We start from the raw sequence: 24,620 nt of genomic DNA on the forward strand, positions 1-24,620 counted from the left end.
GTAGGTTGCGAGCATTAAAAAAAAAAAAAAATTCAGACATGCTGAAAACCTCTTTTAGAGAGTCCCGCAGCCAAGCTGGGAACACAGAATACCCCCGAAATAACTGACAAGTAACTTAACCAGGTGGTAGACACAGCCTGCCACATGGCGTTCTGTTTGGTTGTAGTTTTTGTGGGCATAGGGAGTCTGCCTAATTTTCAATAAGCTGAATTTTGCAAGAAGAGATTTTTATCTACAATGTTGATTCACTAGGTCTGGTTACTGGTTCACATCTGAAAATAGTTATGGTCCCATGGAAAGCCTCATCTATCTGTCCGAACACAGAATCATTGTATTACAGTTGAGAAGATAAGGTGGTAATTTGCTTAGCTCCAAGCAGTACGGGGGGCTGGAGGCTTGCCGTGCCTGGGCGCAGCCCACTTGCACTAACCCCCCTTCCCCATCTAAACAAGGTGCCGAGGCCACAGCATCATGGGAAGGGCAATGTTTCTGTAAAGCAATGGTCTTTGCTCTCCAAATGTGCTCAAGGCCTGTGAGCTCAAGGTCAAGTTTCTGCCTGGCCTTGTGTTCCAGTCTGTGCCCTGGCTCAGGTTCTCTCCAGACCTTCCCAGCCAGAAGCCAGGGCCTCCCCTTCGATCCTGGACCTTCAAGGTGTGGCTGCTGGTGGGCTGAGGCCCAGGGGCTCCCTGAAAGCCCAGCCCAGCCTGGACGTGAAGCCCCTGGCCCTGGGCTGAGATCATTGGGGGTTCCAGAGAATCACTCATGGTTCTGCCTGGGGGCTCCTGAGCTGGGTCTGTGCCATGACCACAGCCATGGAGAGATTGTTGGAGAACCATTCTGCCAATAAAGCCTAGATCAAAAAGACAACCTCCTGTCCAGAATCCCACGCAGCATGAGATTTCAAGTTCACTGAACTACTGAAAGCGCACAAGGCTTCCTTCCATGGAAAACTCAGTGATGGTTTAAAAAAAAAAAAATGCCTCCCACAGCGCACTGCACTGGAGCCAGCATTGGGCATAAATTAATAATTTACAAGTTCCTGAGCAAGTGTACAGAGCACCATAGCACAGCACAGCACCGACGGCAGTAGCTCGAGTTCAGAGAATACGGGTGTTTTAAACATTTTTAAAAAAATTCTAAAAGTTGGTACAAAAAAACGAACTCCAACTGGAGTCGAACGATAGTGCAAACATCTGTCTTCGCTGTCGAGAAAAGGTGTCGACTTGCTTCTCACTTCGTGTAGGCGGTGTGGGGGGGCCTGGGTGCTTGGTGGGGGTGCTTGGGAGCCGGTCTGTGGCAAGAGAAAAGAAAACGAGATCGTAGGCGGAGCCCCCCGAAGGCGGCTTGCAGGTCCAGGAGCTCTTCTCCTGCCCTCTGCCGAGCCTTGGGAATCAGACTCCACCCCGGTGCTGAGGGCTTGGTGCTGAGGGCTTGGGATGGCCCTGGCGGGTGGCAGGCTTGCGGGGCCCCTGGAGGAGCCCTCACCGGAGCGCCACCTCCTCCCCGCAAGGTGACTCCAGAACTGTGCCCCTGCCTAGAAAAACTGGGAGTCACGGAGGTCATGGAACCTTCTCTACGAGCCACATGAGAAAAAGCAAAACCTAGGTGAGACCAATTTTTGTGATGCATTTCACAGAACTCTCCATCGTGGCCGTACGTATCAGTACGGATGTCTCCATGGGAACAGTCCCTGAGCTACTAGGCATCTGGGACCCTGAGTGGTCCCCATCCCACGTGCGTCTACACTGATGGTGTGTCGTTCCTCCACAGCGCGCCTGCAGTGACCTGGTGAGCCCATGCACGTCTGGGGAGCAGAGCCGGGCATGTGGGAGCCCTCGGAAACGAGTTCTTCTTCTTCGAGGGCAAGACCAACACCAGCTTGTGCCGGTGTCAGCGGTCGGCATAGGCGACGACCGGCCATGGCCTGGTGGCATTTAAAAAGAGAGCCTTCCCCTAATCGTGTCCACGTAAAGCGGTGCTTTTTCTTTTGAACTAGAAAAGTAACTTTAAGACTGGCATACGAACCACAGAGAAATAATTAGCATGCTCTACAGTCTTTCTGTATTTCCACAGTTGGGACTGAAACCACAGCTCTGCCCCCTTGACCGGCATTATCTCTGGGATTTATGAGGCTGCTTGTGCTCTCACAGGCTGAACATTTTTCCCAAAAGCTGTAATGACATCACGAACGTGTTTTCTGCATTGGAGATGCTGAATTATTGAGCCCAGGGCCTGGCTAACACCCTACCTTTGGTTCCTCGGAGCTCCTACAGCAAGCTTCCTGCCAAGGGGGTATGCGTGTCAGAAGGGTGTTTTGGCTGCGGGTGTAACCCTACCCGTGGCGGGGAGGGAGGGGGGCCAACCTGTAGCCTTTGTCTGTTTCCAGGGTATAAATCCTCTGGCTGCGTGAGCAGGGAGGGGCTGCCTGCTGGCCCCCTTCCCTGGCATTTGCACCATAACGGAAATAGCTGCTTGTAACCTCTAGAACAGGTAACAGTAAAAGGTCAAAAAAAAAAAAGAGTTTTGAGTCTTTTATGTTTTTCACGTAACTTGTCTCATTAGGAGTTTATATAATAGTGGCTCAGTTTGACACCCAGCTGGCAAAATTCCTGGAAATGGGATAGCTCTTGAAAACCAGTGTGGGCCAGTCCCGGGTGGTGAACCTCCCTGGGTCCTTTGTCCTCTGGGACAGGGTAAGCGATGACCGTGGCTGGGCGACGGTCGTGAAAGGGGATTCTTTTTGTTAGTTGGATGGAGAAGCTCCCCGTTGTCCCAGGTGTGCAGGAGCTAACCCCTCACCTCACCTCTCTCATTCAGCTGTGACCACCACCCCCCAAACTCACCTCCTTTCTGGGGACCCCAGGGATGGGGCCAAGTTTATGAAGGTTTCCAGTGGTTTTGGGGGTACGATCCACCTTCACGGGATCACACCACTTGGGAGCTGTTCATCTTCACCATGTAGGGGGACAGGGCCTGGCTCACCTCACGAGCCACAGGTTTCCCAAGCTCACGATCTAGTGCTACTTGATCTTGGTTTCTCTCAGGGACACTGGGGTGCTTAGCAAGAGCCACTGCGCGACCCTGGGGGTTACAGGCTTGTGAGTGCCTCATGCTAATGTTCCTGTCAGCTTGGGCAACCCTCATGCTGTTCCCAGGTACTGGGGGACAGGAAGCCCGGCCTTAGACTATCGGCCCCCGTCCTGATGGGGCTGGGAAAGCACGGGTCAGTGTGGCTGCCGCACATGGTTCTGGGGAGAAAGGGAGGGGCTGTTACACTGACCTGAGGGGCACCAGGCGGAGCCCAGCCTCCTGCTGCCCTGGGGCCCTGGCTGAGGCACTGGCGAGCCGGCTGGTCCTGCTCAAAGGATCTGCAGGCAGAGGCTTCTGAGGAGGGTTTGGCTTGCGAGGTCCCTGCAACAAACCACAAGACCGTGCGATCACCCGTGTCTGTGAGCTGTGACCAGGCCCTCACCTCAGGGGCCGCCGGAGTCCCCTGCAACATGGCCGGAACCAGAGACTGGGGTCAGGGGCCGGGCTACACAGGTTGCACGTCTGGAGTAAACTTGCTGAACGTGTCCTCTCACCATACAAGCTGTTGACCTTTGTTCATCTTCTCGCCAACAATTCTTCTAATATTTAAAAGATGTTTCAATAGCCTCGCCTCGTTACAAAGGAGGGGCTCCAGAGGCCACCCTGGTCCCAGGCCTTGGGTGACAGTGCACACTGGCGTTTGGGGCCAGTGCTACCCGGAGGAGGTGAGCTTTCCTGTGCCTGCAAGCTTCCTTTCAATTTGTAAAGACCTAAAACTGAGAGGTTGGTAAAAATCTTAATTTTCCAGAACCGTGTAACAATTCATCCAGCCGCGAATGAATGTGCCAACACAAGTGATCATCTTCCCTCCACCATCGTGGTGTCCCTCTACTCTATGACAATCCAGACTGCTGAGTGAAACGCACTGAAATCCTTCTACCAAAATACTTAATTCAAAGAATCACAAACACAGAACATGACAACGAGGAGGAAAACCTAAGAACGTGTTTTGAGGGACAGGCATAACTCTCTAAGGAAGCTAATGGAAATGTCATATTGAGCAGAGCATGAACTTGGGAGTGACACTCTGAAGACCACGCTTTGGGACTGTGCCGGTCACTTAATATGTCTAAACCTCAATTTCTTCCTCTGTAAAATGGGAGACAAAAGCACCTATCTGAAAGCATTGTTACACAGACTACATAAAATGATGCGTGGGGGTGGGGGATGGACACCTTGGGGATTGAGGTGTCAGTCGGCGAAGCATCTGCCTTTGGCTTAGGTCACAATCCCGGGGTCCTGGGATCGAGCCCAACATCAGGCTCCCTGCTCAGTGGGGAGTCCGCTTTTCCCTCTCCCTCTGCCTCTCTCCCTGTTCTCTCTCTCTCTCAAATAAATAAAATCTTAAAAAAAAAAAAAGCTTAGGAAGCCCCCAGAATATAGATAATTATTAATACCGTCAGCATTCCCTCATGCCACAAATTTTAAAATGCTTAATGGAAATATGAGAAAAGCAACACACAGAATATAGTAAAACCACAAGTCACTTGTTTTCAGGGACCCCTTCCCCTGGCTACCCTGAGAAGAGGGGGTACGGGGGGGACCCGGGGTGGGAGGTCAGTTAAGTGTTGACCATGTTCTCCTCTCGGCCCACGGTGAACACAGGTGCCAAGACACCTTCTCCTCTGGTCTTTGGAGCCTAGAAGCACTCGCAAATGCATGGCAAGTCTGTAGGAAATGGTGTTAGAACCTCAAGGGACACAGGATGTCCTAATAAGCAGATGACCTACTTCCCTGGCATAGGCTCACTATTCCATACTTCCAAGACCACTTAAGAGGATTTTGAAACACTTGACTTGAATTTCTCACAGTACTTACCCCACTAAAATTACATTTCCTCCGCAAATGGGGCTCAGTTGAAAGAATGCAAATGTGTATAATCACCATTGAGCATATCTTTGTGAGCAGAGGAAGCAAGTCTGGAAACCACAACTGTATGGAAAGTATGCCAAGTTGAAACAGTGAGCAACGGGCCACTGACCAAGGGATAGACTTCAAAGAGGCATTTCTATACCACTTCTTATTAAAGGAAACAAAATAGAGCAAATGCCTTAAGTAGGCAGATAGACTATCTAACATGCCTACGAGGCTGCACACCGAGCATGGGCTGTTTAGAGAGTCAGCCAGGCTCTGCAAACACAGGGGTTATTTAGACTCTAAGTTATAGAGAGGGGGTGCTAACAGGACCTTCCTCAGGAGGTTGATGTGAGGACAGAACCATTACCTGGAAAGCTCTCCACACAGGTCCCAGTACACAGTGTCCAATGAGTTATGGGTAAGCTGTCTCACAGCTATTAGGAGCAAATTTACCATCTAAAGGTACTGCAATCCTAACAACAAACTTTGGGTAATAAACTATGGGAATAAATCAAACTCCATGTCCTAGAAGTTGGCGGAAAACTATGAGCAAGAGATTAGCCTGTGATGTAAAAATGAATGCACGCACCTATAAAACTGAAAAGCTTTGAGGTTTAAGTGATTCATTCCTCAATGATACTGGTTTTGCTCCTAAGAATGAATAAGTATCTGGTCTTGGTAATAAAGATAATGTCAGGTTTTTATTGCAGTGCTGGAGAAAAAGTGAGACCCCTGTTATAATGTATCATAATACATTAGGATTTATTACAGAAACTCAGGAGATAGTTAGCTTGGCCATTCATTCTAGTTTGTTGGGACATTTGCAATTTATGTTCATGGCCCTGTTTAATTATTAATCACCACCTCTCTCAGCTATGTTCTAGTTTAAAGGATAAATTGTACAGTCACCGTAGTGACCAAAGCCCAAACAGTGGAAATGTTGATTGAAAGTTCTGACCTCAAACCCTGGGATCTGCAAAACCCCGATCCACTGTGAACCGGTCACACTCACCAATGCTGCGTAGGTGAGATGTCTGCTTCCTGCCAGGCCCGAACAGGCCCAGCAGAACAGCGGAGTTAGTGAAAGAGGAAGCATCCTCCCTTCTCAGATGTCAGGCATGGCGATGGGGAGCCTACAAACAGGTGCGAGGAAGCCCTAGCCGCACAGGCCAGGACCTTGCAGGAAGAGGTAGGGTTCCCACATGCCCTGTTAGGCACTGCTTTCCCTGCTGCCTTTGCAAACCTCGGTTTCCAAGAAAAGTCCAGCTTGGCCACAAAGTGTCATCAGAATGGAGTTGAGAAAGGACTCCCGGCCAGATTGTTCATACTCAATACATATTCTTGTAGACCCATTAAAATCAGGAATTCAGACTCCCATTTTTCTCCCTTTTCAACTTCCAGATATTGGAGGAAAATCGAGATATGCCATTAGATATGCCAAGTGTCCCCATTTGTCCATGTTCTGTTCGTGTTTTAGTGGCAGCTACATATTTCAAAATTTTGAGAGGGTTGGGAATACAGTTTTAAATCTAAACAGAGTCCTCTACCTTGGCCCCCATCAACCGTTATCTACCTCTGTGTAAGCCACGGCCAATGCATCCTGCTTATCCGAGATCTCTCCACAGGAAGAGGAGATTTTATCACAGGAAAACGCCAGTGATGCTGCAGACATTGCTGATGAGCTCATACAGGGTCAGGGGATGCTGTCAGCCTCCCCGTCCATACTCAACCTCTCTCTGGCTCTGTGAGGAATATATGTCAAGAGCATGCCAAGGACAACCAGTTCTCAGGGAAATGCTGCAATTTCTTTTTATTCTTCCTTCAAAAAAGCTGAGGTCTCAACAAATCGGCTCTCTTAAAAGAACACACACCGGTCTGTAAGGTGACCTTGACCCTTCTTTCTGAGACTACCTGAAAACAGTGTAGAAAATGCATATAAAGGAACAATACTCCATCTTTAAGGAAAACTTACAACCCCAAAAAGGAGGTGAATTATCCAGCAGGCTAGCATGAAGAAAGGTCCTGGGACGCAGCAGATGTCTGCCATTGCCAATCTGACATTGGAGAGGGGAAAACCCTTGCTTAATGCAGATATGAGGAGCAAGCAGATGCCATGATATGTCTGGGCTGCACAAGCAACAGCATAGACAGGCCCAGTCATCTGTGCAGGCTTGGAGCAGTGCCAGGGCCCCCACAATCCATGCTGGGAGCAGGGAAGGCCAGACCCCTCTACCCTCAGAGCCCTGAACACTGGGCTGGCCTTTCCCTCAGCTGTCTTGTGACTGGATTTCCAGGAAGAACTGCCCACCTCTAAGGAGGAATTGGACACCCTAGGAAAAGGAAGGCAAATGAAGAACCCATCCTGCAAAAATGTCTGTCTGTAGAAATGAAAAAGAGAGGCAGCAAAACTCAAATAAAACCATGAAAACCAAGGAAGAAAATAGCACCGAACACAGGGCTGTGAGGGTCCCGGCCGAGGGAGATGAAAAGTTTCACAGTACAACAAAGACCACAGCAAAGACAACACAACATATGTACAAGAGGTGTCACTTAAGGGATCTGAGTGAAGATGGAAGAAACACCCACAATTATCTTGTAAAAACTTTCCTAACAGTGAGAGGGCCAGATCCATGGATTACAAGGGCACCCTGTTTCCCCAGGAGAATGAATTCAACTCCTCAATTGTAAGATACAAACTACGGAAGTTACCGGACAGCAAAGAGACCAAATCATTTCACTTAAAAGGACAGAAAAAAAGTGCCAGTTTCTGATTTGTCCAGGGCAGATGGAGGAAGCCCATGTATAAGAGTTCTGGGAAAACAATGTGTGACCCCTTAATTTTATACACACGCTGTGGCTGAGAAGCAAAAGTAACAGCCAAGTGTCTTTGAACATGCAAGAGTGAGGGAGTGTACCTCTGCGGGGCTCTCATGAAAGGAGGATGTGGAGAATGGGAACCTCTTGCACTTTTGGTGTGAATAGAAGTTGGTGAAGCTACTGTGGAAAAGAGTATAGATGTTCCTCACGACATTAAAATAGAAATATCATAGGATTCAGTAATTATCCTACTGGGTACTGACCCAAAGAAAACAAAGCCACTAATTTGCAAAGATATATGCACCCCTATGTTGACTGCAGCAGTATTTACAAAGCCAAGATGTGGAAGCAGCCCAGTGTCCATCGATGGATGGACGGATAAAGAAGGAGTGGTGTGTATATACAATGGAATATTACTCAGCCATAGAAAAGAATGAGATCCTAGAGAGTATTATATGAAGTGAAATAAGACAGGGAAAAACAAACACCATATAATTTCACTTGTGGAGTCTAAACGTGTTATCCCAAAAACCAAATGAATGAACAAATAAACAAAAGCAGAAACCAACCCATAAATACAGAGAATAAAATTGGTGGTTGCCAGTGGGAGGAGAAGTAGGAGAATGAGCAAAAAGGGGTGAAGGGAAATGGCGGGTCCAGGCTTCCTGTTATGGAAGGACTAAAGCCTGGGGATGAAAGGCACAGCACAGGGAACACCGTCAATGCTATTGTAATGGCAGTGTATGGGGAGAGATGGGAGCGAAGCTTCTGAGCATGGCCTCACGTACGGAGTTGTCAGAGCCCGTGTTGTGCACCAGAGACTAATGTAACATTCTGTGTCAGCTGTCCTTCCAAAAAAAAAAAAAAGAAGGAAAACACAGTTGAATGTAAGTGCAAACTGTGTGAAGCCAATTGTAGTTTGATACCATTTACATAAATTGAAAAACACGGTGTGTGATATATTCATTGGATATACGTATCTATGTGAACATATTGAAAAGGTTCTATAGAAAAATCCACACCAACCTACAAAAGTGATTATATCTGAGGTAGTCGCAGTGACATTGTCTGGACTGCCTTGTTTTTCCTTTTTTTAAAAAAATTTTTTAAAAAATTTATTTATTTGACAGACAGAGATCACAAGTAGGCAGAGAGGCAGACAGAGAGAGAGGGGGAAGCAGGCTCACCACTGAGCAGAGAGCCCAATTCGGGGCTTGATCCCAGGACCCTGGGATCATGACCTGAGCCGAAGGCAGAGGCTTTAACCCACTGAGCCACCCAGGTGCCCCTATTTTTCCTTTTTTTAAAAAAGGAAAGTGTGCATGTCACCTATCTGAGATTTAAATAGGCATGCATGAGAAAACCAATGGCCTGTACCTGTGTAGTGTAAATGAGGGTAAGTCCTACATTATTTTCACTCTTCTGTATTTCAAACGCCTTAACTCATGACAACCAAAAGGAAATTAATTTCAACCTTTGGGCCAAAGGAAAAAACAAAAGCAAAAGTGTAGGTTATTTTAAAATACGAATAGAGAGAACAGTACCAATCAGAACCAGTGAGCACAGATAATGCAGTGTTTGGAGGGAAATTCCTAGACCCCTGTGCTTATTTGGTAATGTATGCATAAAATAAATAATGAAGTATGAACAGAAATGAAGTAAGGGTCTAAGAAGTTAGAGAAAGAAATCTAGAGATGGAGGGAGATGAGAAAGGGAAAAGCACACATTAGAAAAACGAGGAGCTGTCATTTAGCAGAGACTCATTACACCACAGGCTCATGATATTAGATATTTTCATGAAATGACCATGAAGCCCAGACAGGCAGGTGCGCTCGCCATCTGGGGTGTGCTGGGGGGACTAAGGTAGTGCTGCTGTGGCCGAGGGACAGAGACTGGGAGGCTGCGTTGCTTTAAGGCTCCAGCCAGCTCCCGTGGGAGCTGCCGAGTGGCCAGAAAACGCTAATGAAACACAGGCCGGGAAGGGACAAAACAGCACACAGACTCAAGAAACAGGGTTGAGGATTACTCGGTTGGCCCTCTAGAAACAGGGAGTTGGATTCTTACTTCATTTTACACACCAACAACAATGGCAGATGGACCAAATATTCCAGTGTAGGAAAAAAAAGATCCCAAAAGAATGAGACAAAAACCTTTGTATTCTGTGGGTAGACAGGCCTCTCCAAAGACAATGAGATGGCAGAGGAGAGGAAAGAGTTTACGAAAAAGGAAAAAAAAAAAGAACACCACAAATGGATCTTATATCTTTGAAAAGAGGTTCTGCCTCATTTATGGGAAGAGAAATGTAGACACCACTTATTTTTTTAGCTATTGTATGGACAAAGAAAAGTCAACTCTCTGAATACCGTGTTGTTGGGGAGTTGGGGAGTAGAAATCGGCAGGACTCCTTTCCAGGCTGTTCTGCCTCATCAGATCTTACAGCCTTTGGATAATCCTCGTGTTCCCGGGACGTTACCCCACAGATGTCCTCTGCAGGGCCCTGAAGTCCTTGGGCAAGGACATGCCTGTTTGATGCAGCAAATGACTGGAAACAACCCAGGTGGCCCTCAGTAAAGGACAGGTTAAGTAATTTATGGGATGGCTCCACAGCGAAACACAAAGTAGCGGAAAGAATGAGGTGGACCCCCGTGTCACCACTCGGGGACAGCCAGAGTGCTAGAGATGCTGGGGTGGGCTGCCATGTGAGTTCCAAACAAGAGGCTAAGAGGAAACAAGAGGCCAGCAAGCTGGCAGGTGCTAAAGGTGGGTGTGAGGCAGACAGTGTTTCACGATACTCTTTTCTCCAATTTTGCATGTTCAAAAATTTCCAAGTTTTCAATAATTTCTCTCTGCAGAGAAAGACAGTGGAAAGGAGGCTTTCGCCTGTATTCCAAGTTGTAGTTAAAAAGCCTAGTAACACTGCTCGCTACTGGCAAAGGAAGCCCGGGGGCAGAGGTGGGAGGGAGACCAGTTGTTTTCTAAGCAACCCTCTGTTCTGTTGGAATGTGTAATTATGGGCATATATGACCTGTTAAAAAACATAAAGGGTAAAATCAGCATCATTTTTCTCAAGTACAGCTTGCATGTTTCTCATAACTCTCTAAATGAGTGGAAAGCAAACATCCCTTAGAAAACTGTGACCATCTGAATGGCTTTCTTCTGCGGTTCCTTCTCTCCAGAGAGATACAGGAAATAGATGTTTTTAAAGACAACACACGGGTTTATCACATGAATAACTGGTATAGGATATGAAACCAGAGAAATTTCAGTTAAGATTCCTAGAAGTACTGGGCAGGTGGCAAGGAGAGGTCAGCAGGCGTCCAAGACCTTGGTAGCTACATTTCAGATTTACAGGAGGAAGGGACTCAAATTTTTATGAACTTGTGACTCACGGAACGTGACAGCCACAGGGAAATAACCGATAATGGGAGGAGACTTATTTTTTACTACTTAAAATTCACATCCCCTCGGCGTATTCCTCTCGCATCTATTATGTTCAAGGGACTGGATGTGGGTGTGCCTGGAGATGCATGACCCAGTCTGCACCTCCTGACATTGGACAGAACAGATGACAAGGTCACCCCTGAGGCAGCAGGTGAGCATGGAGGCTCACGGGAGGACAGCGGAAAAGGTCAGACAGGAGGCAGCCTCGGACAGCATCTGGGAAAAGGGGGAAATTTGGAAAGCAGCGAGCAGGCATGGCCGGGGCGGCCAGGGGTGGGGGGGGGCACAATGTCCAGCACTTGTGCTCAGCTATTAGCTTTTGGGTTGCCTGGCTTAACGAAGGTTTTTAGAAAGATCCGCTTCGTTGTATTTCATCTCACTTCCTTGGGAGAACATCTTGACAAATGGATTTCCTTTTCTCATTACATATCAGCATTTCTGATGAGAAAGGATCTAAATCATCAGATTTCCAGGCCCCATGAGCACTGGTTTAAACACTAGACACCCACACAGGCCAGAAGGGTACAAGTCCTTATTCATTCAAATGCCGAGTTCATTCTGTTGAAAAGGACTTGGAAAGTCAGGGCTCTGCCTCAGAGTCCACATTAATTCATTTTGCTCACATCTATATCCTAAAGCGTTTAGGAATGAGGAACTGTTGTTTACCAGGAACAGCTCGGGGTGCGGGGGTGGAACTGTTCAGCACCCCCTCTGCGGGGCTGGGGAGGGAGGGGATTTGGAGCTCCTTGAAACAGACCCCCCACCCCCACCACAGGCCACTGAAGAAAGTCGTTCCGCAGCCCTCTCAGGCCGCAGAGACCGCACGAGAGGAGCTGGTCTCGTTTGACAAAACATGGTTGGAGTATGTTCCGCAGACACAGACAAGGCGCCGGTGAGGAGAAGCGCCTGTCAGAAACATGGAACCGACCATCTCCACCTCTGCGGAACATGCACGTGGCCTTCTTGGTATTTGAAAACGCAGCCCCAGGACCGCTCTGATTCCGAGCAAGGACCAGCTCCAGGAGAGATGAGTCAGGACCAGAAGGACACGAGCTCGCTCGCATTGCAAGCCAAAGGACAGAGAAATACAGGACTCTCGTGTTACAGACGCAAGCCTCTATAGGATGCCAGAAGGTCCACCCCCCCGCCCCCAGCACCTTGGATCTCTGCAGCAAAATGGGGGCAAAAATGAATTGAACACGGCAGAGATGGGCAGTGGTCTGAACTAGGCTAACCTGAACAGTCTTCAGCCAGAACATTGTCTGCCTCCCTCCTCTCCAGCTACCCGCCTGTCCCAGACTGAGGCAGCGACCGTGGTTTTCCCACCTCTGGGAGCCTTCCTACCAAGCTGTTCCGCCTCACTGTACCTGGTTCCATCCTCTGCAAAATGGGGCCAAGGGGGATGTCAGCTCCCAGGCTCCAGGAGATGGTCAGAAATGCCCATAAAGACACTTGGCTCAGGAATGCCGGCCGCGTCATCGGTGTTCAGTAAATGTTTGCTATGTTACAACGATTTAAAATAGAAAGCTCCTTATACCAAGACAATTAGTAAAACCGCACACCCAGACACATGCATGCCCACAGAAATACACTTCTACGCTATTCGGTTTTGAGAATAAAAATAGCAATGAATCCTGTCGCCCCCGTTTTGAGGACATCTCTGCAGTGCAGAGAAGCTGTGCCAGAAATGGGGCTGGCGAGCGTTCTTAGGGGCCTACCAGCTCTTTCAGGAAAAGACTCTGATTCAGCAAAAATCAATCTCGGGAGTGGATCCAATTGTCCTTTTTTGGTTCTTATTTTCCTGAAGAAGCTAATCTGACTAGAAAAACAATCTGAGCCAGTTCAGTATTATAATTCACTGATAAGATTGCTCAGAGGAAAAGCACTTCCTAGCATTTTCCAGGAAACTAAGGGCTTAAAGAAATCAACAAAAACGACCCTGGGGCAGATATCCTCACACAGCAGCATGTATAGTTCAAATGCCATTTTATGGGGCAAACCTTAAAATAAAATACAGATAAATGCTAAAAGAGGGACACTTGCATGAAGGTTGTGCTCCTTAGAAGAATGGCCCGGCTACGGATTGAAGGTGCCTCTTGGGCTCCCTTTAGAATCCTGGCACGTTTCAGTCCGACAGCCGAAAATTGCATTGCCGTCTGCTGCTACTTAGTACAGCCCTCGCTAGACGTAATTTTCTGTGAGCAGAAATCTTTTTTTTTTTTTTTTGACAGAAATATCTATTTCTTAGATGTGGCATTGAACACATTTTTATTTAAACTTTAAATGACTTCATTAAGCCAATTAATCAGAATAAACTGCATAAAGACATTCAGGAGGAGGACACAGGGGGGTCACAGAGGTGTGTAACTGCCTACAGTTGTGCCTTGTGTCATTGAAATCCTCGAAATCTAATGAAAAACCCCAACAGTTTGTCCCCATCTGGCTCTCTTCTCTTCCAGGAGCAAAATTACGCACACCGATGTCTGGCTGTTGAGAATACGAGTGGTCTTCCTATCTTGCAGGCTTTGGAGGGTCGCACCTCACTGTTCAGGCTTAGGTGGCTCGAGGCCCTTTCTTACGTGACAGGAGGTCGCTCGGTCTATGCCCAAACTCTTGTCATCTTCCCTGTGTGGCGTCTGTGTACTGGGCTGCTGCCTGCCTCCTCCCCTGGGCTCCTCCTCCCGACCTGGGTTTGGATCCTCTCCAAGCATCTCAGACCTGACTCTGCAGGCGCTGTCCTCCCGCTGGACATCAGCCTTGCCTCCCTACCTGGGACTGGCTGGAGGCTACTGTGATGATGGTCTGCCTGCTTCCCTGAGAGTTTAAATAGGTCAGAGGGCACCAGCACACAGATGTTTCCCCTCCAAGTTCCCTAGCTCACCCAGTGTTTCTGGGGCTTCCCTCCCTTCTGGAAGTCAGGTCAGTTGACTTCATGAACCAAGTGTGTGGTCCAGACAGTGATCCTCTGGCTGGATTCTGTGCAGGTCATCAACCGCCAGGTGTCTGTCCCTCCTGTCCCAGCCCGGGGGTCAGGCTGGAGCCTACCACCTCAAGTGGCTTCTTCCCAAGAACGTCCTTTCAGACTTCTGCTCAAGACCCACACTTGCTAGGTGCTGTATCTTCTCCCCTTACTACACATTATTCTATTTTAAAAAATGATCATAATGATAATATTGACATTTTTGGGGGGGTGCAAAGTTGAGTGATTTTTAACCCTTTCACGGAGAAAAACAACAGAGAATATCTTAAGAATGACCATCCCCAGAAGGGCTCTAAAGCCTTCTGGGATCTGTGCACAGACTTCCTTTCTTTCCTCTTCACTTCCTGCCAGACCCTGACATGAACCAGCCAGCAGCAGGACCCACGGAAAAAGGCACCTGGTGCTTCCAAAGTGGCCTGAAAGATGGAAACGTCTTTCTGATTGGTGTGATCCCTGCTGCCCTCTCCCACTCCCCGCCCTCCCCAACACACACAAGGGAGCCTTCCTGCAGGCCAGGGTCAATGCCATGCTGGGTGTGGTATTCTGTGATGCTCCCCAACGACACAGAGCGCAACATAGGCGGTCACACACCTCTATGGCCCCCCGTGTCCTCCTCCTACTCTCCTGTTCCCGAGCCTGCCTTCTGCCTTTCATGCTCTGGGGGAACTTGGCAAGTCAGCCGGCAGCCAGATGAACGTCCTGCCTTAAGTTTTCTCTAAAATAGCTGGCAGGATGAAAAGGAAATGAAGAGTTTGTTTCTTCGATCGAGGCCAAGGAGGTAGGTTGAGAAGTTTGCGTTCCAAGGGACATTCTGCTGCAAAGGAAATGGTACCTGGGAAGGGGACGTCTGTGGACAAGACGGGGAGCAGAGTCAGACATCCCCGACTTGTATAAATCACACAGAGTGCTGGACAGAAAGATCAAACATTTAGCCTTTCGATGTGAGGTGTATATCATGTTTACGGCAACATTTTCCTTCTGGAAGGTTCAGATGGTAAGTCTGGATGAACAACGCATGGCTAGCCGTGCAGCCGTGTGTTTGTCAGGTTGTGGGGGACTGGGCACAGGACTCGAAAGTGCAGTGTCAGTCAGTAGATTCGATCTGTGCTGCCAAGAATAAGCCACCTCCAAACACAGCCCACACCTGCATGGAATTAATTCCAGCTCTCTACGTGCGATGGGGGAGGAAGCATGAGCTTAATCTGTATCGTATGTCTCGGAAAAGCTCCAGACAGACACCAGCTTGCAGTGAGAAATGAGGATTTTTCAGTTCCTAATGTTTAAAGGGTAACATTTCCTTCGTTTCATAAAACAGAATGAAAGCCTTTTTCAGGACCTGTTTTTAAAGGAAATCTTGAGGGAGTGACTTCTGTAGGCATTGGCTGCTGTAAGGAAAAAAAGATACCAGCAAGTGGAAATATTTTGCCTCAGATCCCATGGTCTGTTAAAGACAGTCCCAGTTTGACATGGTGCATAGGCAAGTTGTTTAAAGAGAGACATAAAAAGCCTCAGCATGAGGGAATCCATGGGAAAAGAGCTGGCAGGCTCTGCAGATATCTGAAATTTACATGCAAAGTATTGAGTACGGGTGCATTTTCTGGGGGTTCATAGTTTTTATCAGATTCTCAAATAAGTCCATCACCCGGAAAAGTTTAGGACATGTTTGCTGCCTTCCCCCAATGTAAATCCGAGACAGGTTAGAAAAACAACTGTGGAAGAACTCTCAACAGTCAATAAAATAAACAGAAGAGACTAGAGGTAGACCTTGACTGATAGTGAAATGGAAGGGGACTTTGCAAGCACAAAGAAGGGGGAGAATTCACACAAAAGACAAATACATTTAATAGGCAAAACTGGAATTCCTTTTACACCCCAAAATATCATAAATAAAATTTAAAGGTAAGCCAGGGAAAGGTTTGCAATAAATACTGGAAGAGGGCAAATGCTCTTGGTAAGAGGATGAACTCTTACGAATCGGAAAGAACAAGTCTCTCCCAAATAGAAGAATGTACGCCAAGAGCAGGAACAATTCACGGAACAAATACAGTCAGTAGCAGCTCCATGCTGGAGCTGGCTGGTCCAAGATCATGTCAGCCAATTCTCTACTTCTCATTTGGTGACATTATGTTGATGGCCTGAAATTGGCCATGGTGGGATTTTTTACAGCAGAGAAATCACTGACAGATCAAGGCTTTTTTGTTTTTCAAGGGGCAATTTAGTGTTACACCATTAGTTAACAGATATGTAAAATGCAGTCTAAGTGTGCCAGTAATCAGAGAGATACAGAATGAGATGAGGTCTGGACAAGATGGAATAAGCCCCCTTCACACCATACCTCCCGCAAATTACAACACAAAAGTCTGGAGAAAGTCCATAGAGCAACTGAGACTCTGAAAGTTGGAGAAAAAAATAAATGGACTGGCTGTCAGACCTCAGAACTCAAGAAACTACCCAAAAGTGAGCTCTTGTTTTTGTTTTTTGTTGTTTTTATGTCTTGGTCTGTGCTCTGGAGAGGTTCCTGGTCTGGAAATGCCAGTATCACCAGAGCAAAAGGAGGCCCAAGGAAGGCCTTCTGGCTGCAGCCAATAGTTGGGGAACAGGGTGACTCAGTAAGAGCGAAATATCTTGACTGTATCCGACCTTACTCCAGTTCCAGGTGGGGAGCAGAAAAAGACATCCCCTCTGCCCCCAATTGGTCACCACATCCTGGAGATGGCAGAGCCCTGCTTCCCAATCCTGCTTACTATAACAGGCCACATCTCTTCCCTGGAACAGAGACTGTGGGCTAAACTTTTCAGTAGATTTCCAATCACCACAGAGGCCAGAAGGAAGAGGAACATTTTTCATATGTCCAAAAAAAAATAGTCAACCAAGAATTCTATATCCAGTGAAAATATCCTTCAGGAGCAAAGGTGAAATAGACATCTTTGGATGAAGGAGAAACAAAGGAGCATGTCACCAGTGGACCTGCTTTAACAGAATAGTTAATGTTTCTCAGACAGGAAAGAACTGATAACAGAAAGAAACTGAGAATATCAGGAAGAAAGGAAGATGAGAAAGGGTGGAAAAATGAGTAGAGGTAGTAGACGGGTCTTCAGTTTCAGAACTTGGTTTTAAGCAACTCTGCTTCATGGTTGAAAGCAAAATTATAGCATCTGAAGTGGTTCTGAGTGCACATAAAGGTAACACTTAAGACATCTATGTGATAAAGGGAGAAGATAAAGAGGCCTCAAAGGGGGTAATGTTTTTACACTTGAAGTGACAACATACCGATACTAGTAGACTGTGATAAATTACATCCATATGGTATAACCTTTAGAGCACCAGCTATTCAGTCAGGTGATTTTGTCCACCAGGGGACATCTGGCGAAGTTCAAAGACATGGTTCCATGTGCAACTGCCATCTTGGTAGAAACGAAGATGCTGCTAAGTGTTCCACAACACACACAACAGTCCCATAGAACAAAATGTTACCCAGCCCCAAATGCCAACAATGCTGAGGTTGCGAAAGCCTGCCCTATGGCAAATTACACAAAGACATATCTTAAAACACTGTAGATCAATCAACAGGGAACACTGAAAAATGTTCAACCAACCTATAGGAATTCAGGAAAGAGGAGCACAATAAACAAAAATCAGAGGGAACAAACAATATTAAAAAGGTAGACAGGTTCTAACACACCCATAATTGCATTAAAAGTAAGTGATCTAAACACACTTATTAAAAGACAGTGACTGACAGAATGGATGACCCAGCTACATGTGGTCTCTGAGAAACTCATTTTCAATACAATGACATAGGAAAGGTAAGAGTAGAAAGGTGGGAAAAGACACATCTTGCAAACATGAATCAAGAGAAAACTGAAGTGGGTATATGAGGATGAGATAAAGTAGACTTTAGAACAAAAGTAAATACCAGAACTAAAGAGGGCCAGGACATAATGACAAAAGAGTCCATTCACCAAGAAAACACAACAATCTTAACTGTGTACCACAAACACCAGAGCTTCAACATGCATGAAGGAAAAACTGATGGACTGAAAAGAGACACATTCATCATTGAAGACATCAACATCCCCTTTGAGTAAGCGACAGAACCACTAGACAGAAAAAAATGAGTTTTGTTTTTTTTTTTAAATATCAATTTGACAAAGCTTTGAAATGGTAAGACTTAGAACCAGCAAAGTCATGGAGACAGAGATGCTCTGTAATAATGTAGAAATACAAATATACATAGGGGTCCTGAAAAAATATTTAATTTATATGTTAAGAGGCTTAAAAGGATTATAGCACTTTTCAACCCAATACTTTCATTTTTAGAAAGTTCTCCTAAGGGAATAATTAAAGTGTCCCAAAATTTGTCTGTCTACATCTTCACAACAGAACTAATTTTAATAGAACTTAGAAACATCCAAACTTGCCCACTAATTGGCAAGTGCTTAAAAAACTATTCTACCTACATATATAGTGCTATTGTTAAAGAGACATGTTTAAGAATTTTTAGTGCTGTGGTAAATAGGAATGATCTTCAGGCAAAAAAGTAGTCTGTAAAGCAATGTACATACAGAATAATCTAATTATGTTAAAAATACACGTGAAATTCTTAAATACAACAATTACTAGAAGTATGACAATGATAACAGGGTTATCAGGGATTATGTCTCTGTGTTTTGCATGTGCTTGTTTTTACTTTCTGCCCACCTCAAATTTTAATCCTGAAGTGATGTCTTATTCATGGTCATAACAAACAGAAACCATCAACTTCCAAAACAGCATAAAAATGAGATAGATGACAGATATGGAGGATGTAATACTGTGCTGCGTCTGGGAGGGAGAGACTTGATGGATGGTAAAAGTCTTGTGAGTCATTTTGAAAATAAAAAAAGGGTAAGAAAGTATGCCCACCAATATTCCTGAGTGACCACCTTTTTTTGTTTTTAAATATTTTACTTATTTGGGGGAGAGAGAGAGAGCACAACCAAGCAGGGGCAGAGGGAGAAGGAGAAGCAGACTCCCCACTGAGCAGGGAGCCCGATGCGGGGCTCAGGACCCTGAGATCACCACCCAAGCTGAAGACAGATGCTTAACGACTGAGTCCCCCTCCCCACCCCGACCCCTGAGGTGACCATCTCTGATTTATTGTGCAGACCCTATTAGTAGCAGCATCCTGTTCTTCTGAGAGTTTGGATTAGGTGGTAAGAGGGGCAGCTGCCTCGGCTATTCTGAATGCACAGATATTCCTGATAAAACACACGTATTGTGACTACACCGAGCATTGTACTAAATGCTTGCCATGGCTTATCTCATTTAACCATCCGAGGAGCTGAGTTATCTGCATTTCACGGAGGCCCTGGCAAGCGGACCAACCAGAGGTCAGCATGAGGGCAGGTCTGGACTTGAATGACATCCATCACATCAGCTGCGAGGGCATACCTGGGCCTGCCGGAGCGCAGGGCTGGCCGGCAGGGGTCTGGCGGGGACGAGGGGTGCACGAGGTGCCTTCTGGAGGGGCGGGAGCACTCGCTGAGGAGAACTGGGCGGAGGGGCGTCGTGGGCTTGGAGGGGCCCGCTGATGTGCACGTTCTGACACGGGGACCATCTCCTGGTATTGCCCTGCAGAGGGGAGCAAAAGCCATGGTGTCACAGGAGTCACCATTCCCCGGGAGGGGGCGGTGCTGACTGGTCGGGCATTCTCCTGAGAGGGAGCCCATCGTTACTTGTGCAAACTTCACAGCTGGAGCAGAAGCACCCTCTGACCCAATCTGGAATAGTGGGTTTCTCCCAGAATTTTAAAAACTGGTTTAATTCATCAACAAATAGGCACAGGACACCTCGGCAGGCGCCAACAAGTATGACGACACAGACTACATCTGAAGGAAAGGATGGAGGAGTTGTGAACTGAGGCAGTGGGTGATGCCCTCCAGGCTCAGGGAGAACCAAGGAAACCCCTGGGAAGGACGATGGAGGCTTCTGGAAGCCGGCTGAGGTGAGGGGCCTGTACCTGGAGGGTCACCACCTACATGGTGCTTCTGCTTTTAGGGCAGATCAGAACAGATGCCTCATGCCCCCCCACCCTCCCTCTTTTCCTCCTTTCTCTTTTTCTAAAAACAACTTAATTGAGGTTCCCGGAAAGACGGCTAATTGCACATAGCGAAACCGGGAGAAGTGGGAAACTTTGACATGTGTCCACACCAGTGAAACCATCACAACGAGCAAGATAATGACATACGCTCACCATCACCCTTGCCTCCCACTCCTCCCCATCTCCCCTTCCCTCCAACTACTGGTCTGCTTTCTGCCACCGTGAAATAGTTTGCATTTTCTAGAATTCCACAGAAACGGCATCATAGAGTATGGACTCTTCTTTTTACTTGGTATAATTATCTCGAGATTCATCTATGATGTCATATATATTAATAGTTAATTCTCTCCTATTGCTGAATAGCATTGCATGTGTAAATAGACCAAAGTTTGTTTATCCTTTTACCTGTTGTTGGAAATTTGGGTCATTTCCCATTTTTTGGCTCTTCAAAAGAAAGCTGTGTCTTTGGCTCTCACCAGTAAAGCTGGTGGTTCTTGCTATATAGTCCCACATTTGGGGCTGAGAGGTGGTAAAGCATATTAGGAACCCAGTTCCTATAAACTTTTTATAGCAACGGAGATAAAATAGCTTATGATTTATCAAATAAGTGATAGTTCTATTTAAAATCATTTGTCATTTCTTGACACCAACACTGTCACTCATAATTTGGACTCTTGTTGAATGAGTCCAATATTCAAAAATTCTCATGCATACGGCAGAAATACTTGATGGGGATACCTAAATATTGGAGTGGACTCTGGTGATAATTCACAAGGAAGCAGGAAAGGTCAGAGCCAGGAGGAGACCAGCAGGTTAAGGACTTGGGGTTTGGACCGGCTCTTTGAAACCACAGGGTAGAGTAGACAGAGCTTACACAGCCCTGAGCTGGAGCAAAAGGGGCCTAGCCATGGGCTCCATGTAACACTTAGAAATGCATGGGGAGGTACAGGGCCAAAGAGGATTCAGACCTTGCTGGCGGCGTCTGAAACCAGAGGAGGGGCCCAGAGGAAGGAACCTGCTTGGGAGGCAGACCCAGTGGGCCTCCTGGGAATTAGGTCTGGGTGTTTGGAGGGATCATGGCCCATGACATACCACATAGCACATCACACCGGGGACACCGCCTCAACTGGATCTCGGAGAGCTTCCATGGGGCAGAGTGGGCCGTGGAAGAAGTGGAAGGAGCCCCCAGCCATTACGTCATGAAGTGGGTGGACTCCACATTTCAGGGATCTGGTCCCATCACAAACTATCTGTAGATCTTTGGGATCTATTCCTACTCAAGCTCTTCTGAGAAACCCATGTCACAAGGCACCCACGAACTTCTCACGTTTGTCAACAGCTTACCTTTGACATGCTGGAATGTGGCAGCTTCCTCATCAGGCCTTTGCTGAGGGGGCCGAGGTGAGCCTGACCAGGGTGGGAGCCGCGAGACGGCCGTGAAGAGCGCACACACCTGCAACACAATCGCGTTACACGTAAACAGTTGCGTTTCCCCTCTGGTTGACTTGACTTTTTCTGATCTGTTCACAATCACGCTCGAAAAAATAATTGACTTATTTTAACTCAATAAGGAAAAATTATCTAACATTCTTACGAGATTAAAAAATATATATTGATTTTTTTTTCCCCAAAGCCACTACTCTGTGAAATTAGTTTTTGCAATTTATAGACACGTGGCTCTGAGACCCCTGGGAGTTATTTGGTAGAAAGAGGCCATTTCAGCAAGATTGTCTTCGAATACATTTAGATCCCAAGCTACCCCAGCTGACGAAAATATTTTAAGATCCTGTGTCTTGCAAAAATTACTAATATAAGGGTGGGAACAAATGCATCAGTGCGATTCAGCCTGCTTACTCATGGAACGAGCAGCAAACAGTCTGAAGGGAAAGGAAAGGAGGCAGCTGGTCTGGCAAAGATTTTAAAAAACCAAAACAACGGTTTTACTATCTAAAAATCTGACCTCTTTCTTTGCTAAGGAAAACAAAGCGAGAAGAGGAGCCGTTGCCTGTGCGTTGCTTGCAAATGCCGTCTCTGGAAAAGATGACCCAAACCCAGCGTACCTTAGCTTCTCAATGGTGGTTTTTTTATCTGTAAACAGCAGGTGAATTAATGTCTTCCTTTTCAGATAAACTACAAATCCAGCAGCAAGAAGACAGAGGATGGCCACCAGAATTCCTATGGTTAAACCGTGGTTATCTGAAACAAAACACATTTTGCTCAGGCAAAGAGAGTCATGATGAAATACGGGAAGTATCAGATCGTGGCCCTCACGGCCCCGCGAGCTCTGAAGGAAGGAGCAGGAATGCCGTGAGTAGATGTACTGATATGTTGGTCTTAGTTCAAAGGTCATTGTCTGAGGTTCAGTCTGCATCGCCAGTGATGCATTTCTGACAACTCTTGATAAACGGGAATGTCGTCTGGCAGGTGGGACCATAGCCCTGACCACATGCTGCCCCCAAACCTCCCACTGCCCCGTGGACATGGTGGCCACAGATGGTGGTAGGGAGCCGGCACGTCCCTGGACAGTGACCTCTCCAGCCCCCATCACAGATACGCTCCTTCCCACGCCCTCCTCCTCTCATTCTTTAGCGCTGGGGTCTGTGTTTATTTTTTTAGACCAAGACTCTACTTCTGGACATTGTCAAAATAGGTGAGAAAGCCCCACAAAATCCATAGCTAAAAGGAAAGGCCCACGGGTTTGCTTCTGTTAGATTTCGTTGTGTTTGTTACGTTAGGGACTCAAGTTACAGGTTTTGGGGGGCAAACCCCTTTCCCTGGGAGGGTACTTTTTATTTTCTCCAAGGGAACATCCCTTTTCTGGGATTTGCTCCCATTTTGTTCAGTACAAAGACACTGAGAAGCCCCCCTGAAGGGTGTGGAAGAGAAGGGAAAGTCAAAGCTTCAGGCTGGTTTCTGGCCACAGAAAGAGCCCCGGGGATGACCCTGCCAGGCTGGAGAGGAGCTGGACCGGCAGCTCCCACTGCTCTGTGGAGTCCTTGAGAGCACAGATGTGGGGTTCATGGGTCTCTGTCCCCCACCAACAACAAGCAGGGCGCGCCTCCCCGGCAGGTGAGCCACAGTCCCCTCCGGCTGCTGGGGACAGCTGCGCAGGTGCCGGTCACCCCCCCTGCTGCTGGCTAAGATGCTCACCGGGGCTGACTGCCAGGGAAAGAACGCCTCCCACCCTGTTTCTGGACTTCATCCCCAACTGACAAGTCCTATCAGGGATGTGTCTCAGCCTAAGTAAGACAATCAACACATGACAGTCTTGATTCCCTTGTTAGTGTTACTGGAAAAGCCCTGCTTCTGGGTTTCCGGCCAAAACGTCATTCTTTTCAGACGGGGGCTCTGGCTAGAGCGCTGTTGTGTCTTCACAAAGCTAATGAATGAAGTGAGCAGCTACAGCACGAGCCACAATTTCCAGCTCCTCGCAATCAATCCGCAAGTCTTAAGCTGATCGGCGCAGCCCTCGAACCGTTCCTACGCCATGAACGTGGCTGCACCATCCGGGCCGCCTGCCGTCGTCTGTCGCAGCGCATGCCGTCACGCCGCTCAAGCCAGCAAACCGGGGCCCCCGGTCCCCTCTCCCGGTGCAAACACCAGGTCCCATGTGGCTCCCCACGTTGGCCCACCTCCAAGTCCCCTGGTCTCCCGTCCCTTGGCAGTGCTCTTGCTGGGCCACGCTGGGCCTGCTCCGTGTCTCTGGGCCCTGGAAGAGAGGCTGGCACACGGCAGGTGCTCGAGAAGTCACAGTCAGGCTGAGGGGCGGTGGGGGCAGGGAGGCTCAGGACAGAGCTCCCCACGCCTGCCTCTTTGTGTGCATTTAAGTGTACTTTCATGCAGTCATAGGGGCAGGGGACCGAGGCACGGATGCTTCCTTGCTCCAGTGAAGGACAGGCGACCTCGGACTCCCTGGCTAATGGGAAGCCCCCACACGCGAGTACCGCGGTCAGTACCAGAGCGTCCTGGCCAATCCCCTCCAACCCCGATGTCGGGGGAACGGGGGCCTGTGCCCCTATCTAAGCAAAAGCTAGAATCCTGCCAGGTGAGCACGACACACGCTTTCTGCCGGCTCCAGATGTCAACTGCAGGGCAGGGAACGTGCTGTGGTCAGGGCGGAGACGTCAGCGAGGAAAGGGGACGCCGGCCCAGGGCTGCTTTCCGGCCCCCCCCACCTCCCAGAAGGAATGCTCACTAGACAGCAAGACTTTCTGGTCCTTTTTGTACTTGCTGCGGGGCCTGGACCTGAGGGCATGGTCGCCTGGAGTCTCTGAGAGGGACGCTGAGACCCGACCGGGTTTAAGGAGAAGGATGATCAGGAACTCATGACACTTTCTGCAGATGTGCCCCTGG

The 24,620-nt window shown here is 47.7% G+C and overlaps 1 protein-coding gene across 1 annotated transcript in view; it reads right to left on the reverse strand.

The window, feature by feature from the left end:
• Positions 1-1,230: 1,230 nt before the first annotated feature.
• Positions 1,231-24,620, reverse strand: part of LOC111145085 (ADAM metallopeptidase domain 12) — a 319,525-nt gene continuing 296,135 nt past the window's right edge. The window contains exons 19-23 of the mRNA XM_022499714.1: positions 22,328-22,463; positions 21,612-21,720; positions 19,619-19,798; positions 3,281-3,411; positions 1,231-1,291 (exon numbers count right to left, since the gene is read on the reverse strand). Coding sequence (XP_022355422.1) covers positions 1,231-1,291; positions 3,281-3,411; positions 19,619-19,798; positions 21,612-21,720; positions 22,328-22,463 — 617 coding nt within the window. The remainder of the gene's footprint in view (positions 1,292-3,280; positions 3,412-19,618; positions 19,799-21,611; positions 21,721-22,327; positions 22,464-24,620) is intronic.

The sequence above is a fragment of the Enhydra lutris genome, unplaced genomic scaffold (assembly GCF_002288905.1).
Source record: "Enhydra lutris kenyoni isolate GAN:26980312 unplaced genomic scaffold, ASM228890v2 scaffoldscaffold12, whole genome shotgun sequence".
In the NCBI taxonomy this organism is placed as follows: domain Eukaryota; kingdom Metazoa; phylum Chordata; class Mammalia; order Carnivora; family Mustelidae; genus Enhydra; species Enhydra lutris.